Below are 21,095 nucleotides of genomic sequence, written 5' to 3'. Positions count from 1 at the left end.
TTGCCTCTCTGACTAATCTTCTCATGATTTTCTTTAATTCGGTATTAGTTTTTGCTAGCAGTGTAAGGTCGTCGGCGTAGGCCATGCATTGATGTTCGTTACGGTAGATCGTTTCTTGTGTTTCTATTCTGCTGTTCCTTACAATTTCCAAAATCATCAAAGATAAGGTAAGTTAAGTAGATGCAGAAGAGTGTATATTTCAAAAATCTGACGATTTTACCGGGGCGTAAGGAAATGACGAAGTAACAAATTTTCACAAAAAAATGCGAATATTTCGCGAAATGAACGTCAGATCAAAAAGCTAATCCACGGAGAAGGGTGGGGGGTAAATTTAAAATTTTAAATACGAACCCCGCGAAATAAACATCAGATCAAAAAACTGCAAAATACACGTATTCAATGTTTTTGAAAAATCTGTCGATTTGTACCAAACAAGACCCTTCACGGAGGTCGGATGGGGGTCACTTTAAACTCTTAAATAGGAGCCGCCAATTTTTATTGCAGATTTGGATTCTTTACGTACAAATAAGCAACTTTTATTCGACACATTTTTTCGAATTATGGATAGATGGCGTTATCATCGGAAAAAACCATTGTTGGAAATGTAAGATGATTTAAAAAATGGGAAGTCCCCCACTTTATGGAAACCTTAACTTAACCTTTTTTGGTTTTTGCGACCTAATCTTCACAACCCAATAGGTCCCCATAACGCTCGAGTAACTGCAAATTTAGCATACTTTCCTCCCCTACTATATCAAATGAACTGCAGAAGTAGTTGAGAGCATCAACATTTGTGCTCCATAAATTTTTCCAAAAAATGTTTTTTTTTAACAAATCCCTTTGTAAATTTTTATATCAGGTTCACCTAAAACCATTTAAAAGGTTATTTTAAGGACTATGAAACTGTATTTAATTTAATATTTTAAATCCCTTATTTTTTTTAAGCCTTTTAAGAGGACTCTGTTACATGGTGCTCGCAGTAAAATTTAAGCTCTTAACGTTATTGTCACGGATATATTTTCTCTTACAAAAATAGTAAAAGTAAAATCTTCGTTAAAAAAACTCTACTTTGGTTCTGTACAATTCTTTAAGTAGATCGAGTATTTTTTGAGTTATTATCAAAAGAAAATTAAATTTAGTCTTGTCTAAATAGTCGATTAAATAAAAATACAAAGTCTTGTAGGAATTACCTATAAATTTTAATTTTTGTGGAAATGGCGTATGCTTTATTTTCACTTGTTCCTAACCAATTCCAAAGGATTCTTTTATTTTCATAATTTGCTTAATTTTGGTGCAACCAACTTCTTCTGGAGCTCATTCGATAGGTATTCCTGACTACTTTGACAGGCGTTTAGCAAGTATATATATTTTATAGAATGCATGGTTTGCCATAACTTAAGCTTGAGTAGGTACGTAGATGTGAGTATTCAATTCTGAATGCTACTTTCTGAATGTTTTTTCCAATGTCACCTTCGGGTCATACAAGGCATAGAAACAATTAAACTAAAATCAGTAAATATATACTATATTTTTTATTGCATCTGAATATCAGTTAATATTTTAGTTCTTAAATCTCCTTAAGAGTCTAGGCGCAAATATTTTACGGCTATCCCTACTTTGTATGTCTTTACACGGCAAACTACGTGCAGTAAAATTCTCACTGGTATGGATATGTAAACATTACTTGACAATGTCATCATTAACTTTAAATATATGGTTTTTGAATGTTCTTGGATAACTGTTATTTTTTAATACTTGTAGGTATAATTGCTTAATTTATTAATTGAGTTAACTAATATGATAATTTTTCACTAACTATGTATTCAGTAATTGTAATAATTTATGTACTATACAACAAAAACTAATACTCAATTGAGAAAAGCGGAAAAGTGATAAAGTGATTTTTTAATAATATATTGTTACTATAGAACGCTTACAATTTTGAACATATTTAGCAACAAATTACTTGGATCACAGAATATATCCTGGTGTATTCTCTGCTTGGATCTTCCATAAATAATAAACAATAAATAGCTTTTTATTAAGTTTACGTCTTAAATCAATTATTTATCAAATACACTATCAATATTATTTTTAATCAACAACTCAAAATACTCCCGATGCTATGTCAAATATTAAAAATTGTCACTGTCTTGTCACCTTATTCTATTCGACTCAGTGCCTTGTATAACAAAGATACTGAATGTTCGATTTGGAAAATATCACCACAGACATGGTGTCTATTTTTTTCGAATCCTGAAAAAACTAATAAATATTTTTAAAAAACTTAAACGCAAAATGAAAGACAAATTATTATTGAGGGCCGAAAGTCCCTTAGAATTAATAAAAAATTTCTTTTAAATGAGATATTTAAAATTAAAGATCACACTACATTTTCTCTTAGTTTTTAACCCCTGTAACTTATTAAAATAAACATAGAAGTTTTCAGGGACTTTCGGCCCTCGGCAATAACGTAATCTTTCATTTTGCGTATGAATTATTCAAAAATATATATTAGTCTTCTCAGGATTCGAAAAAAAAATGAATCCCATTTAAATAGCATTGGAGCCGAAACTTTGTACCGATCCTCTTAACATAGTACCATTTTTATAAACATATCTTAACATGTAATAAAATTTGTTTTAAATAATCTATATGAGTAGTCTGAAGGTTGACATGTCCTTTGATTTTTTTTATCTCATGATCAACACTTTTAATATTACCAACGATAATGGATAAAGTGTTAGTTTGATTTTTAAGTTCAGTCAAAGTCAAAGTTTGATTCTTCTTTAACGCTAAAATTTCCAATTTAAGGTGGCGGAGAATTGGTGTCTGGTCGCAAACTTTGACATCAAGATCATGCAAATCTTTTTGGATTTCGTCTATTTCATTACTTAATTCGCATATATCCTCATATAGGTGATATACTTCTTCGTATACATCTTCAAGCTGGTTTTCACATAAACATTGGTTATTATCTGAAACAAATATTAAAATTCATATAGGTATAATCCACTTTTGGATAATTTTGATAACTACAATTAATACTTTTGTTACACATTTACATGTGTGTACAATTATTTTTTGGTTTACCGGTCGGGAATTAATTAAAAATTTAATTTGTTTCAAACTTCGGTGAATGATCGATTTTAATGAACACTTTTTTTCTATATATTCCATTACATCTGATACTACTAAAATTTAAATCTAAATTAATAGAAAAATCGGAGATTTTTCAAAAACGATTTATTGAAGAGGTCTGGGATAGGCAGTTTTATTATTGATACAAATTGGTTGTTTTTAATTATTGGAATCATTTCTAATATATATTTCTTTAGAAGCAGGCTTACTTTCGTAAATATTTATATTCAAGGCAATGGGGAGGGTGAAACAAAGATATTTAAAATAGACAAAAATAGAGCAAATAAAGCAAAAAGTACTAGTTCGCAATTAAAGGATATCAAAAAGAGAAGAAAAAATACTCTGACAGTTTATTAAGCAACGAAATTAATAGAAAATTAATAGAAATAACGGGGACTCAAAATCTGATCGCTAAAAGAGAAAAATTCGTTTAAGAGAACATAGAAAAATTAAAGCAACTGATCTGTATTTTACCTTGGATATTTATACAGTATGGTGCAAATGAAAGGAATAAATTCTTTATTCCGTAAGCCACGTTAAGAATAAATCTTGAAACAGGTCGATTTTTATTTTTAAATTGACATAAAATGATCTTTTAATATATATGTCATACTATGGTTTGTTTTTAAAGGACGAGTAAACTAATAAGACATGTTCAAACCTAAGAAAGTCACTAGAAAAATCACCAAACACATCTTTTTTTTTGGTTCATCACATCGGCTTTGACAGTAATCCATTCATATTATATTAAACTAACACGTCGCTAAAGAGTATTAAAACAACTGTTTTTTATTATAAAAGTAAACTAAAAATCAAATAATTAAGGGAATACCGCAGAAAACACAAAAAATCGCCGATATAACTTAATTATCCTATGAAATGACAGTAGTCTCAAAATTTCATAAATGTCAGTAGTATCAAAATTTCATAACAGTGGTGTAAACTTGCCTGAGGTTGGACAAATTACAAACAAGCATTACGGCGCGGTAAATTTGAATTGCTCTTCTTGGTTTAAAAACAGATCATAGTGACTTTATACGTCTGGGCGTGATGACGTAATCGATAATTTATTTTAAATGAGAAAAGGGGTCGTCTGCTAGCTCATTTTAAACATTATTCTATTCTCTAAACAGTAATATAAACATTAACATAATTATTATTTCAGTGTGTCCAATTTTTTTTTTTATTTTTTTATATTAAATTAATTATTGACAAAAAAAGAAGAATGTATGTAATTTAATTTATTCAATTCAAAATATATTTTACTGCTGTCAGGAAACAGAAAAAATGTTTATTTTAAAATAAACATCGCCTTTCGCTTAAATTCAATGTTCAAACTGTCAAGAGGCACGTGGTCATTAAAAAATACTAAGAGATAAGAAACAACGAAAATCACAAATGTAGTAAAATGTAGTAACACGACTGACTAACATGATATGGCATTACGACGTGAAAAGACAGCCTGAAAATAAATGTTCCTAGGACAAAGAAGAGAAGACCTAGACGAACAAAAAATATGCATGCAGTGTTCATAAAATATTATATTGGCAATAAAGCAGAAAACAATGAATACACAAACTGTATAACAGACAAGTAAGTATATGAACTTGGATGACACCTACGTTCCGAAGATGATAAACATTGCTTAAGAAAAAAAAATTGGGAAAAATGAAAGAAATGACAGACCAATTAATTTAAATAAGTAATTAAAAATAATAGAATCAATTATGTTCGTATACTTAAAAATTTAAATTATTTTTACCTTCTTCTGGTTTTTCTGTTGGTTTTTCTGTTGGTTTTGTTGTTGGTTTTTCTGTTGGCTTTTCTGTTGGTCTTTCTGTTGGTTTTGCTGTTGGTTTTTCTGTTGGTTTTGCTGTTGGTTTTTCTGTTGGTTTTTCTGTTGGTTTTGCTGTTGGTTTTTCTGTTGATTTTTCTGGGTTTTCTTGGTGTGCATAAGCTAAATAGATACAAAGACTAGTAATGAATAGTATAGTAACTTTCATTTTTGTTGGTTATTTTTTTTTGTATTTTTGTTGTTGTTAAACTGGTAACGGGATACTTCAAGATGTCTATTTATATGTTCATAATAATATATATTATGATATCTTATCTTATGGCGATAAAAATGTAGACTTACTTCCGTTGCTAAATATAGCTGACTGATTAAGCGTGAGTATAGTGCTCCCCTGTGGAAAAAGTGCTCAGTAGTATGTATACATATTGAGGTTAACGTGTTAATTATTTACACAATTTGTATAAATCGTGTAAATGCTCTCTATAATATCGGCCTAATATGTTTGCATTTAATTATATACGACTCTTGTTGACTGAGATTTAATGATGAGGTTAAATAAACATGAATTTAACTGATAGATTTGTCGTAGGATTAGCTTATTTGCTTTATATTAGTATAATCCCTCCAGAAATAGTTGACTGCTTAATTAGTCCATGTGGTGAGACCGCTCCTGTCTGAAAAAACTTCTGAATCATTGGCATTTTTCTCAAAAGTTAACAGTTTTAAAGTTATAAGCGATTTAAAATCCAAGAATGCGTTTTTTGTCATTTTTCTGATTTTAAATCGCTTATAACTTTAAAACTATTAACTTTTGAGAAAAATTTTAAAAAACTTATTTTATTTAGAATAAGTTTACTTATTTTATTTAGATTTTAATGAGCTATTTATACTAAATTTTTTGTACCGTAAAGATGCACGGTACAATTTATTAAAAACGATTTTTTGTCAATTCAAAAAAATTATTTTATCTGGATATATAACTGATACTGAATGATTGACACATCTCTGTTTTCGAACGAATGATAAAGTGGACATATATGAGTTTAAACGTTTTAATTGATATAAAATAAAATCTCTGTAAGCGACCACTCCTATAAACTGACTACCTGTATAGAGGGTGTTTAGAAAAAGGTAACCCCGTCTTTAGGATAAGTAAAAAAACTGAAAAATAATTGGTGTTTGCTTAGTAAACAATTCTTGTAACTCTGCCATCCATTTTCAGGATACAGGGCGTTAAAGAAAAACAAATTTTACACATTTTTAGGTTTTTGCCGAAACTACTGGTAAAACTTCTGCCGAAAAGATAAAGAAGTAAGTAGCAAATATGCAGGAACACTTTAAAAGTATTTGGTTAGGTTTGACTGACTATGTTAAAAGTGGATGAAAAATAAGGTTAGTAAATAATCATTAATAATCAGTTCGCTGTGAAGTGAGACAAGAGCCGTCTTATTTTAGTTAGTTCAGAGAGCACCAAAAGCACCCTAATTAGTTTCAACCCTTCTTAGGTTAAAAGACTAAGTTTTCATTCTAACGGCATATAAAACAACATAATGTTACTCTAAATCCCACCTGACTGAAAATAATGGAAACCTTCTCTGTTTACACCTCCGAGATTTCTACAATTTGCAAGCCATAACGGATGCTGAGACTAAGGAAGATGAGGGAATTTTACTATTTATAATTCACGTCCCATCTGCTCAGCGCGGTAAAGTTCCAACGAGAATGGTTCCCTTCGTACTCCAATCAGAGTAAACATGTAAATCAAAAATGAATAACCATTTTCAATTTTGTTGCAACACGAAAATACAGCTGCATCCTATTCTAGTCCAATCAGAGAGTGCAGCAAGCACCTCTACCGGTTTCGAAACTTATTAGTCTCTCATCAGGAGGCACACATGTTGCTCTCCCTGATCCAACCAAAACAAATCCCGGCGTGCAGTCACGGATTGCAACGAACGAAATGGCATAGATGCCCTATCGGCAACTGCTAGCAGGTTGTTTTTTCAAGAACTAGATAAGTCTAAGTTACTTAGTCTAGTTTTCAGTTTTCAGTCTAATGTTTTCAGACATTAAGTTTTCAGTCTAATGGCATATAAAACAACATAATGTTACACTACATCCCACCAGACTGAAAACAATGGGAACCGTCTCTGGTTACACCTCCGAGGCTTCTACACGGTCTCATCAGACAGTGCTTATTCTCTCTGAATCACTAAATTTCGGGCTGCCTTGTTTTGCTTTACAACGAAATGATAATTGATGATTATTTATTATCTTTATTAGTTATACTCCTAATATGAGTATTGGGAACTAATCTCTGTTGGAATTTTACCGTGCTGGACAGGCGGGAAGTGAGATGCTACTTGATAGATCTCCCTCGAACTTATTAGCTCCGGGAATTCGTTGGCTTGCAAATTTTATAAGCCACGAATGGTGTAACCGGAATATTAGTTCTAATAAAGTTTTTTTTTTGATATTGTTAATATTAAAAGTAAAACTTTCATTCGTCTCTAGCAGATGCCACCAGGGCATCCATACCATCATGTTATTTTGTTGTAGACCGATATCGGCAGCCCGAATTTTAGTGGTTCAGAGAGAATCAAATAAACACTCTCTGATGAGACCCTAAGAAGGGTTAAAACTAGTTATAGAAGGGGAGCGAAGTATGCTAAGTGTGCAGTCACTCGAGCGCTTTGGGGACCTATTGGGTTGTGATTATTAGGTCCTAAAACCAAAAAAAGTTAAGTAAAGTTTTCCATTTTAGTGGGGACTATCCATTTTTAATTTAATTTTCCATTTACAACAACCGTTTTTCCGATTATAGAGCCAACTATCCATAATTTGAAAAAATGTTTCGAATAAAAGTTGCTTATTTTTACGTAAAGAATCCAAATCTGGAGTAAAAATTTGGGGCTCCTATTTAAGATTTTAAAGTAACCCCCCACCCACCTCCGTAGGGGGTCGTGTTTGGTACCATTCGATAGATTTCTCAAAAATATTGATTAAGTGTATTTTGCAGTTTTTCGATCAATTATTTATTTTGCGAAATATCGCGGGATTTGTATTTAAAATTTTAAATTTACCCCCTTCCCTCTGCGTGGGGGGCCCTGTTTGGTATCATTCGATGTATTTTTGAAAAATATTGAACACATATTTTTTAGTTGTTCGATCTGTTGTTTAGTTGTTTAGTTGTTCGCGAATTATTCGCTTGTTTTTGTGAAACTTTTTAACTCGCTCATTTCCTTACGCCCCGCTCAAATCGTCAGATTTTTGAAATATACACTGTTTTGCATGTCCTTAACTTACCTTATCTTAATCTGACAATTTCGAGTATTTTTAAGGATATATTTTTTTTTCGGGCCCCCTTAACCAACTTCCCTGTGTTAAGAGCTAATATATGGTAGAGGTACATCTGCAGGGCACCAAGTTTCTTCCCATATGATAATCTGACAAGCTCGAGTAACTGCAAAAATCCCCGCTTGGGCTCTCCTACCATTAGAATGCTTTTGGCACTCTCTGAACTAACTAAAATAAGACGGCTCTTGAATGAGTATTGATGATTATTTATTATTTTTATTGTGAGATGCAACCAGATAGATATCTCTCGGCTTTAGCTCCGGAAATTCGTTGGCTTACAAATCTTAGAAGCAATCCATAAGGATAAAATTTCCTGTAGCTGGTGGTATACTATTAATTAAAAAATTGAAGAAAAAATCTTCTGTGTAAAAGGTATATTTATTTGAAAACCCCAATAAAGGGCTATATTAAAAAACAAAACGTTTTCGCTCTAAAGAGAACATCATCAGTGTTCTAAGCCTAACATAAGTATAACCATAATAAGTGAAGACAAAAGTAAAAAATTTAAAAGTTGGTCAAGATAAAAAATTTGGTTACACTCACAAGCTCTACATGCTAAGCCACCAAAAATACATAGGTTAAAACCCTTCAAATGTCGACAAAAATCTTACATTGACATGTTGTATATTAAATCCTGGCGATGGATGAAATTTAGAGAAATACCTCAAAGCATCATATGACTATTCCACGAAGCATGTGGGTGGTTGAGTCGATTTCTCTGTCTTCACAAAGAGAAAGGTGAAAGCCAACTGATTACAGGTGACAGGTGTGAAAGCGTTTTTGACTAATGACAGTACGAGACAGACAGTGTAACTAGAAGTTTTGTGAATTGAAATGTAGTTAGGTACACTAGCCACTAGTTTTAAAAATTATTTGTAGTAAAATTCAATAATAACAACAAACATCGTGTGCTGGAATTACAAGTATTCCATAATAAGCTTACAAAAATAATATAAGGAGTGAAAATAAAGTTATTTAAAACCAATTGTCAGCGGGGTTCTAATAAGTGTTTTACTAAAGATAGGTAACCAAACATACATGCTGTGTTTTTTAAATTAAAGATATTATTTTTGTATTATTATTATTATTATTATTTTATATTATTATATTATTTTTATTACAACCATTAAAACAAAAATCAATCTTTAATTTAAAAAACACAGCATGTATAGTTGGTTACCTATCTTTAGTAATACACTTATTTGAACCCCGCTGACAATAATTGGTTTTAAATAACTTTATTTTCACTCCTTATATTATTCTTGTCAGCTGTATGGAGTACTTGTAATCCCAGCACACGACGTTTGTTGTTATTATTGAAATAATTTTTAAAACTAGTGGCTAGTGTACCCAACTACATTTCAATTCACAAAATTTTAAGTTACACTCTCTGTCTCGTACTGTCATTAGTCAGAAACGCTTTCACACCTGTCACATGTAATCAGTTGGCTTTCACCTTTCTCTTTGTGAAAACAGAGAAATCGACTCAACCACCCACATGCTTCGTGGAATAGTCATATGATGCTTTGAGCTATCTCTCTAAATTTCATCCATCGTCAGGATTTAATATACAACATGTCAATGTAAGAGAGACATTTTAAGGGTTTTAACACTAGAAGCACCAGCATTTCTGCATACCTAGAAGCACCGCAGCGGTCAAAATGACGGGTATTAGAATTTTCTATTGCCAGCCGTTTTTGAATTCTTTTTTACTTGATAAAAACCTATATTGAGTTAATAACTAATAATAAAAGACATATTTAAATATTTAAATAAATTATTTAATTATTTAAGCACAATTTATGCAGTAGCAAATTTTTTTAATTTTGCTTGTGCAAGACCCACACAAATTTTATTTACATATGTATATCACAAATTTCACATGTTTTTCACTTTCACCTGCTACGTCTTCTCTGTTGTTTTTTGTGGTGTTGAATCGTGGACCTTGAACAAAGATATGTGCAGAAAATTGGACGCATTCCAAATGTGGCTATATTGGAGAATACTTAAAATCACGTGGACTGACCGAGTCACAAATGAAGAGGTCCTCAGAAGAATGTAGAAGAACCGAGAGGTATTGGCCACCATCAAATCTCGAAAGTTACAATACTTCGGACACATTATGCGAAATGAATCCAGATATGCCCTCCTACAAGCCATCCTGCAAGGAAAAATATTTGGAAAACGGGGCCCAGGAAGAAGAACATCCTGCGGATAAGGTAAAAATTGCCACAATGGTCGCCAACATTCGTCACGGATAGGCATATCAAAAAGAAAAATATGCTCAAAAATATTATATACCTAAGTGAACACATAAATAGAAGCTAGTGAAGCTACTAATATATATATATATATATATATATATATATATATATATATATATATATATATTAGTAATATATATATATATATATATATATATATATATATATATATATATATATATATATATATATATATGGTGTACTAGGGCTATTGTAAAGTAACTCCCATACTATAGTGTCGATGGAGGAATTCTCTAAACTGCTTCCGCGAATTCCTCTTACCCGGTTAGTAATAATTCCTGAAGAGGTATTGGAGTCTGCATTCGAAGTTGAAGCAGAAGTACTGAGCATCTCCTCAATCTCAACTTCATCTTCAGAATCGCTACACGGTGAATGTCTTTGATCAATTTTATCAGGCACATACTCGTCATCTTCATTATTGGATACATGTTCATCACATAACTCTACTTCAGATTCATTATCTGACAAATTCTGTAACCACTCCAATAGTTATTGTTCAGTCAATATCGACGAGACATGATAACAGCAGAAAAGAGAAAGATCAAAATGAAAAATCAAAATACATATTGAGCACGCACTTGCAAAGAGTATACTCAAATTACCTAATAACAAATGTTTTCGATGGATTTTACACAAGTAGAACAAAAAGTAGAACACCTTGTCATTACTACCCCATTTTTCTAGGTAGACATCAACTATATTCAAAATGTAATTATACTGTAAAAGTACCTGTAAAAGAGAAATTATAATCCTCAAATAAATAATAAAGTCCCAAATTATACATTTTGTAGAATAAATATAAATGGGTAATACAGAGGTTCAAAAAGAGAAAGCAGTCAAAATGACTGCTCTGGTGCTTCTAGGTAGACATTAGCATATCTTAAAGAGTAATTCCGCTAAGTAGCTGTAAAAGAGAAATTATAATCTTCAAATAGATATAAGAAAAGTCATAAATTATCAAGTTCCTAAAATAGCTATGAATGAGTAAAACATAGTGTCAAAAATAGAAAGCAGTCAAAATGACCGCTCTGGTGCTTCTAGTGTTAACCCATGTATTTTTGGTGGCTTAGCATGTAGAGCTTGTGAGTATAATCTAATTTTTTATCTTGGTTAACCTTTAAATTTTTTACTTTTGTCTTCACTAATTATGGTTATACTTATTTTAGGCTTAGAACACTGATGATGCTCTCTTTAGAGCGAAAGCGTTCTGTTTTTATGTAGCCCTTTATTGGGGTTTTCAAATAAATATACCTTTTATGTACACAGAAAATTTTTTCTTCAATTTTTTTAATTTTAGAAGCCACGAATGGTGTAATGAGATAATATAGTGTAACCTAATAAAGTTTTATTTTTGATATTGTTAATTTTTAAAGTAAAACTTTCATTCATAAAAATAAGGTGTTTACTTTACACTGATCATAAACGCGAATTATGACGGAAAACAGATACCGATACTTTCCTTGCAATGCAATAGTTAGTGAGGTCAACACTTTTCTCACGAGGTGCAAAAATTAAGTTATACAAAACCATAATACGACCACCAGTCGCATATGGAAGCATATGTGCTTTGGGAAAGACCAGATGTGAGGTCTGTAGGAGGGTCTAGAAAACCGGGAAAAGATGCAGTCAGAGAGAATTTAGAGAAAATGAGATAATGGGTAATAGTAACACAGGATTGATAAACTTGGAAGTCAATAGTAAACGCGGCAAAAACTCGATAATGATGGTTAATACTAATCACCAAACGATTCTTTTCTTCAAAATTTGAATATATCTGAATTTGAAATATTTGCTTCTCATTTATATCTGCTAAAATTTCACTTAGTTCGTTCTTTAACGGTAAAATATTGCAAAACCTCTAAATTTTAAAGAACCGCTTGGATTGACATGAAATTTGGCATACACATAGCTAATAAGTCAAAGAAAAAAAGTGATATTGTGCCGATATGTGCTTTTGCCCTGGGGGTAGTTTTCACCCCTCTTGGGAATTGAAAAAATATTCGTCCAAAAAAAGTCAGGAAATGGATAAACTGGCTAATTTTAAGTAACTTTTGTTCTATAGAGTTTTTTCACTAAGTCAATACTTTTCGAGTTATTTAGCAGTGAATATGTTAATTTTTTCAACAAAATAATCACGCTTTTAGACGCTTTTTCGCAAATAACTCAAATAGTAAGTATTTTGTCGAAAAAACATTCTTAGCAAAAATATAGCCAGTAAAGATTAAAAAAAGTGTATATATGATGTCTCTACACCTAGTAGAAGCAGAGTTATAACTAATAAAAAATAGATTCATATTCGTCAAATTCAAAATGGAATACTTTAACGTGAAATAACCAAAAATGAAGCACATTTCGGGGAAAACTCATTACAACTTATTTAAAGTGTTTAAAAAAAGCTTCATTTTTGTTTTATAAAAAAAAAAATTCTAGCATCAAAATTAAACAAGCTACGCTCAAAATAATGTTAGTCCCTTTTGGTTTTGGTGAAAAATCGAGAAAATCATCCCCTAATTATTATCTTAAATGAACTTATTCATCACGACTTCACAAGTTTCTTGACTCGTGTGTATATTGTTTATATGATCTGTAAGTTTCATCGGTTCAAAGACCTTATTATTGAAAGGGCTGTAGTTAAAAGTGGTTGAACGAGTCACTGATCACGAATGTATGCAAATTTAGAAACACCAAATCTTAATCAATTTTTATCTAACGGAAAAATAAAAAAATACATGATATTCAAAAAAGCAAATCAGACCTTTTTGTTTTTCGAGATTTTTGGTATCTCAAAAAATTTTTAAGTTATTTTGAAAAAAAGCATATTTTTCAAAATTTATATTTTTAAAAATTTTACTTTGAAACCAATTTTTTTTAAAATAAGCACTTTGAATTGATGAAACTTACAGATCATATATAAATACAACATAAGTAAAATAATTTGTGAAGCGGTAACGATTAATTTCATTTAAGTTGCTAATTAGGGGGTGGTCTTCCCGATTTTTTTTCTTGCAAAAACAAAAGGGACCAACTTTATTTTGAGCGTAACTTGCTTAAATTTAATGCTAGGAACTTTTTGTAGAAACAGAAATAAATCTTTTTTTAAACACTTTAAAAAAGTTATATTGGGATTTCCCCAAAAAGTGCGTAATTTTTTGGATATTCACGTTGAATTATTCTATTTGAAATTTGGTGAATATGAATCTATTTTTCATTGGCCATAACTCTGGTTCTACGAGATCTAGAGACCTAACGCGTACACCATTTTTTTTACTTTTTTATAGGCTATATTTGTGCTAATAACGTTTTTTTCGACAAAATAATTACTTTTGAGTTATTTGCGAAAAACCGTCTAAAAATGTGGTTATTTTGTTGAAAAATTTCACTCGCAAATAACTCGAAGTGTTGACTTGGCGAAAAAGCTCTATAGAACAAAAGTTACTTAAAATTAGTCAGTATATCCATTTCCAGACTTATTTTGGACATATATTTTTTCACCCACGAAAGGGGGTGAAACTCACCCCCGGGGCAAAAGCACACATCGGCTCAATATCACTTTTTTTCTTTGACATGTAAGCTATACGAATGCCAAATTTCATGTCAATCCAAGCGGTTCTTTAAAATTTAGAGCAAAAACCGTGAAAGAATGGTAAATATGACATACATTAAGGGAAAATATACATCTATTTATTTTATAATATTTGTTTTTTATTTTATCTTTTTTTGATTAGAGCCGTTTTACATGACCGAGATTTACTTGGAAAATTATTTCAAGAATAATAACGAAAATTTATGTAGTAAATTTATACAATTTTTCCATTGTTTCTTGTTTTACACCTACAGTTAAATCTTAACATAATTGTTGTGAAACGCATGCGTAGTGTGTAATGTGACTGACATTAAATAGAGTTTTGTTATAAATAAAAGGCCACTTATGAAAGAAAACAAAGTTAGAGGTAACATAAGAAAAGAAGAAATGTGAAATGACATTTTAAAGTTATAAGTTACAACTTTCATTTGTTTATTTTTTAATAATATATTTGGATAGAGAAGTAAATTCTTGTGCAAAAATAAATAATTTGAACAAAGCAAAGATACTTCACTGAATAAACAAATCAGCACGTGTTGTAATTATAAAGTTTTTGTTATCGTAAACACCACCTCGTTATTTAACGTTCTGCGCAGAAACTCGCGCAGTTTACTCTGAAAACTTTCTAGAATATAGAACAGGTTCTAAATTTTTAGATTGAAAATTATCATGGTAAATTTCAGAGTAAATCTTGTGTTTTACATCTAACATTTTTATTAGATAATTTTTCATGGTAGTTATCAGCGTCAATTTCGAAGTAAATCTCGGTCATGTAAAACGGCTCTTACAACCAGTGAATGTTAGTGACAGTCAAACATATAACAAAAAACACAGCAGTAAGTGCCATTTTAATGTTGGTAAATATTGCGGTATAATGGAATCAACCAACATCGGTAGCGCAGCGGCATGACAACAGTTCTCATAAGCCAGAGCGCCCGGGTTCGAGCCCCGACAAAGACAATCAATTTTCATTTCTAAAAATGATATGAGCTGTTCACCGTACCTCGGAGAGTACGTTAAGCCATCGGTCCCCCTGGGCTAGTGTGTACATCGACACTTGTTACTTGAAACAGGGTTAAATATGTAAATGGCGCCGAAACCTGTCCGAAAGGATCTACCCGGCAAAAATGCCATACGATATTATTATTATTTAACCAACTGGTGTTGACTACGATGTCTCATTATGTTTATATACACGACGTATAGATATCATCGACCTGCCCGTGTTATTATTAATGTATCAGTTAGAAGATAAATTCGGACTAAAAATAAAACATAATATAAATATATAGGATTTTAATCCCCAAAGTAATGCTTCGCTTAAAAAGTAAATAATACCGTTCAGTTCAAGATAACAAATGCAAATATTTTTAAATGCAGATGTTAGACAAAATGTCAATGTCAATGTCATACGTCATACATCATACAGACAACAATAACTAGACGTTCCACGCAGGTAGCTCAAGGTTATCCTAAAGTAAATGTCATAATTGTAGTACCGAGACAAGTCTCTTGACGTCGCTATACTCTTCTTCTTTTTTAGTTTCATGGCCTCCACCTCTTAGGTACTTGGCCAGTCCTCGTATTTAGACTGTAATTAAAAAGGAATCCTCTTTTCCAAAGGTCTGGATTTTTCCATATTCCCTTCTTTAAATTCATTGTAATATGATTTTCAAATAACTATTTTATATTTTAATTTGAAATATTGTTAAAAATTGATTGATCTTTCTTAAGGTATTCATATATCATTAATATTATGTAGGAGATTTTGTATTGAAATGGGGGTTGGACTTCCTATGTTAGCAAGTTTCTGATACAAGTCAAATTGATTTGTTTTGTTAATTGGGCATTCAAGTAACATATGAGTTATACTTCCTATTTGTCCACATTCACAAAAAGGAGTATCAGTACAATTGATTTTAAACAAATGATCTGGTGTGTGGCAAGAGCCCGTTCGCATTCCAATAATTGATGTCAAGTGCCTTCGATCCACAAATGTGAATTTGTGGAACCAAGGGTTTATAGAAAAATCACTTTGGCATTGTTGATACCATTTCCCTTTAGTTCTAAACTGTTTTGTCCATTCAACTTTAAACTCATTTACAATTTCTTGTTTAATAAAAGGCAAAAAGTCAAATTTATCTATTTTTATGTCTGCAGGAATATTTAAAGTCTTGCCTATATTTGCCAATTTATCAGCCTCTGTATTCCCCTTTACTCCAGTATGGCCTGGAATTCACGCTAAGATTATATACGTAATAATATTATTTACTAGATACGTAATTAATATAATAATATTATAATGTCTATAATATTATACAGTGAGCACGTAAAGGTTGGAATAAATTCATTTTCTCGAGAATGGAAAATGTTGGAAAAAAATCCCGAAACAGGTCAATTTTTATTTTTAAATTATGACATTTTGCCATATATGTCATACCAGCGACGTCACCCATCTGGGCGTGATGACGTCATCAATGATTTTTTTTAAATAGTAATAGGGGTCGTGTGATAGCTCATTTGAAAGGTAATTTGAATAACCATTTTCAATTTCCGGGACTGCATGCTGGGGTTTGTTTTGGTTGGATCGGGGAGAGCAGCATATGTGCCTCCTGATGAGAGACTAGTAAGTTTCGAAACCGGTAGGGGTGCTTGCGGCACTCTCTGATTGGACTAGAATATGGTTCGGCTGTGTTTTCGTTTTGCAACGAAATTGAAAAAGGTTATTCATTTTTTATTTACATTTACTCTGTGTGGAGTATGAAGGGAACCATTCTCGTTGGAACTTTACCGCGCTCAGCAGATGGGACGTGAATTGTAAATTGTAGAATTCCCTCATCTTCCTTAGTCTCAGCATCCGTATGGCTTGCAAATTGTAGAAGCCTCGGAGGTGTAACCAGAGAAGGTTCCCATTGTTTTCATTCTGGTGGGGTGTAGAATAGCATTATGTTGTTTTATATGCCATTAGAGCATAACATAAGTCTTTTATTAACATAATTCTTTATACAGGGTATCCAAGAAAGTTTTTTTATAATTATGTTTATTGACATAAAAAGAAGAATGCATGTAATTTATTTAATTCAAAATACATTTTACTGCTCTCAGAAAACAGAAAACAATGTTTATTTGAAAAATATCAATTGATTTTCGCTTAAATTAAATGTTGAACCTGTCAAGAGGAAGGTGGGTGGCTGATTTAATGTTAAATTTAAGCAAAAAGCAATATTTATTTGTCAAATAAACATTATTTCCTGTTTTCTGATAGCAGTAAAATGTACTTTGAGTTAAATAAATTTCACAGGTTTTTCTCTTTATGCCAATAAATTTATTAAAAAATTTTTATTTTTGGACGCCCTGTATAAATAATTATGTTAGTGTTTATATAACTGAATAGAGAATTGAATTACCCTTCAAACGAACTATTACACAACTCCTATTCTCATTTAAAAAATCATAGATGACGTCATCACGTCCAGATGGGTGTATGCCAAAAAGTAGCAATTTAAAAATAAACATTGACCTGTTTCGAAATTTTTTCCAAAATCGTTCATTCTCGAGAAAATGAATTTATTCCAACCTGTACGTGCTCACTTTATAGACGTCGCTATACTCTAGAGTGCATATTTATAGTTGTCAATTGTCAGTAATTATTTCGTCAGCCGGCGACTTTAAATTACGATTTTTTGACATAATATATATCATACTAGTGACGTAATCCATCTGGACGTGATGACGTAATTGATGACTTTTTAAAACCTGAATAGGGGTCGTGTGTCAGCTCACTTACAAGGTTATTCAATTCTCTATTCAGCAAAATAAACACTAACATAATTATTTATAAAGGGTGTCAAAATTTTTTTAACTAAATTAATTGACACATTATGAAGAACTTATGTAGTTTATTTAAGACTAAATATATTTTAATGCGGTCTGTGTCAATAAACATTGATTTTCGCTTAAATTCAATGTTCAAACTGCCAAGAGCTTGTCGGTGGATGGCAGCTTGAATATTGAATTTAAGCGAAAAGTAATGTTTATTTATTAAATAAACATTTTTTTATGTTTTCCGACAGCAGTAAAATGTTCCGATCGCCCATCTTCGCATAAGGAACCTTTCTCATTACCAATTAAAAAAGATATTTTAGAATAAAACATGGCAAAAATTCTTATCTGATAGAAGAAGATTTGATCTTGAATTTGGGTATTTGACGATAACAAAATTAGTATTTTTTACTTGTGTTTTTGAGCCTTGAAAATCGTCATTTTTTGTTCTTTTTTCAGTTTTAAATTATAACTCGAAAACGATTAAATTAAGAGAAAAGTTACAAAAGAGCTTTTTTGTTTCGCATGATCCAAAAAATCTAAAATAATATCTACCCGGACTAGATTCAAGACTAAACTAGATGAACTAATTGACATAAACATCCCATTGAAAATAAAAAGTGACATCTACGCAGCAGTAGAAAATCTTCAGAAATCTATACAAGAAGCTGCTTGGTATGATACCCCTGACTGCTACCAAACACAATTTAAAGAGCATTGCCCAACTGTAATAAAGAAAATGATTGCTAGAAGGAGAAAAATAAGGGAGGTGTGGAGAAGAAATGGAACATCTGAGAACAAGACGAAATTAAATAAAATCACCAAGGAAATTAAACTACAATTGCAAAATATCAAAAACAATAAAATACATGAATATCTTAGAGGTTTATCAGCAAACGCAGAGAGTGATTACTCCCTTTGGAAGGCCACGAGAAAAATCAAACACCCGAAACAACAAATACCAAATACCACCAATACGGAACCAAGAGGGAAACTGGTGTAAAAATAATAAGGAAAAAGCCGAAGCATTTGCAAATCACCTCACTAATGTATTCCAGCCACATCCCATGGAAGATGGTGACACAGAGGAAGAAATAAATGACTTCCTGGAATCGCCCTACCAGATGGACTTACCTATACAAAAAATCACCACTAAAGAAGTTAGAAATATTAACCAGCATGAAATCAGTCCAAAAAAAGCTCCAGGGTATGACCTGATCAACGGTTAAGTACTGCAGCAATTGACATGCAAAGGTCTAAAAAAGGATACCTAACGCAAGTATTTAATGCAATATTTAGGCTAGGTTACTACCCAGAACAATGGAAAGTTGCTCAAATTATTCCCATACCTAAGCCAGGGAAAAATAAAACTCAGGTGACTTCATACAGACCAATAAGCCTGCTACCTGTTCTATCAAAAATCTTGGAAAAACTTCTCCTCAAACAATTATCCCCAATTATAGAATAAAGGAAACTAATTCCCCAACACCAATTTGAGTTCAGAACACAACACGGAACGACAGAACAGGTACATAGACTGGTAAAACACATCAGAAGTGATCTAGAAAATAAAAGGTATTGTTCTGCTGCATCTCTGGACATTGGTCAGGCCTTCGACAAGGTATGGCATGCTGGTATGCTCTTTAAACTAAAGAAAAACCTTCCTCATCCTTTTTATCAAATCTTAAAAAGCTATATTTTCAACCGACATTTCCTAGTCAAGCAGGATAATAAATACACAAGTCTAAGACCAATAAAATCCGGAGTACCACAAGGAAGTGTCTTGGGACCGATATTGTACTTGCTCTACACTGCTGACCTACTCACAAGTAACAGAACAACGTGTGCAACTTTTGCTGATGACACTGGTGTACTAGCCTCTCACCATGATCCAAATGCAGCATCCAGAACCCTTCAGAAAGACCTTAATAATATACAGAGATGGCTTAAAAAATGGAAGATAAAGGCGAATGCGAGTAAATCCACCCATGTAACATTCACCATGAAAAATAGAAAAATAGAAAATTGTACAATAGAAATGAATTCCAGTGAAGAAGAGTTACAGTTTTTTTATTTGTTTATCGTAGATAAAATACTATATGAAACTGTGCGTGATAGTCCTGTCGCCAGGGGGGGTACAACGGCCTCCTTAATTCAGATGGACTTACCCAAGTTTTTTTTTATGTATTTTGACCCGTAGAACACGATTTTTTTGGGTAACAGTTAATCCGGGTGTCGATAAGATTGTTATAAACAAAGAACTTGAGGAATTACATAGCAGCGATTTTTCGCAAAACAAAATATTTTTTTGTATTTTTTGGGTGATTCTCAGCAAAAAATGGTCTTACAAGTTTTTTCGTAGGACGCGTAGTTTTCGAGATAAACGCGGTTAAACTTTCAAAAAATCGAAAAAGTGCAATTTTTGAACCGGAATAACTTTTGATTAAAAAATAAAATAGCAATTCTTTTACTGCATTTGAAAGATCAAGTCAAGTTCTATCGGTTTTGATTGTTTGCATTGCTAAAAAATAAGTTTTTATTTGTTAAATAAAGGTATAAACACATAGTGTTTCCCGGGCCCAATGCATGCGTTTTAATGGATGTAATGTACGTAGAAATTCTGTATGCGCGCCTACTCGTTCGATTTCAAATTAGAAATGCATTGAAAACATCATTCAATCACTATGTGTTGATAGCTTTGTTTAACAATAAAAAAATTAATTTCTAGCAATGAAAATAATCAAAACCGATAGAATTTTACTAGAACTTTCAAATGCGGTAAGCATAATTGCTATTTTATTTTTCAATCAAAAGTTATTCGGGTTCAAAAATTGCAATTTTTCGATTTTTTGAAAGTTCAACCCCGTTTATGCCGAAAACTATGCATCCTACCAAAAAACTTGTAAAATAATTTTTTGCTTAGAATGACCGAAAGAATACAAAAACATTTTTTGTTTTGCGAAAAATCGCTGTTATGTGATTCCTCAAGTTCTTTGTTTATAACAATCTTATCGACATCCGGATCGACTGTTACCCAAAAAATTCGTGTTCTACGGGTCAAAATACATAAAGAAAACTTGAGTAAGTCCATCTGAATTAAGGAGGCCGTTGT

General features: G+C 31.7%; 2 protein-coding genes across 2 annotated transcripts in view; one reads left to right on the top strand and one right to left on the bottom strand.

Moving 5' to 3' along the window:
• LOC114331837 (adenylate cyclase type 3) overlaps positions 1-21,095 on the top strand; it is a 682,543-nt gene that overhangs the window by 162,302 nt on the left and 499,146 nt on the right. The window lies entirely within an intron of this gene.
• On the bottom strand, positions 1,512-5,285 carry LOC114331850 (uncharacterized). The gene is made up of 2 exons (XM_028281530.2): positions 4,904-5,285; positions 1,512-2,978 (listed from the first exon to the last, which is right to left on the bottom strand). Exons 1-2 carry the CDS (start codon positions 5,142-5,144, stop codon positions 2,608-2,610), a joined length of 612 nt encoding a protein of 203 aa, XP_028137331.1. The 5' UTR covers positions 5,145-5,285; the 3' UTR covers positions 1,512-2,607.

The sequence above is a fragment of the Diabrotica virgifera genome, chromosome 4 (assembly GCF_917563875.1).
Source record: "Diabrotica virgifera virgifera chromosome 4, PGI_DIABVI_V3a".
Lineage (NCBI taxonomy): Eukaryota > Metazoa > Arthropoda > Insecta > Coleoptera > Chrysomelidae > Diabrotica > Diabrotica virgifera.
The sequence above is the reverse complement of the archived record's forward strand: the minus strand, read 5'-3'. Positions and strand labels throughout refer to the sequence as shown.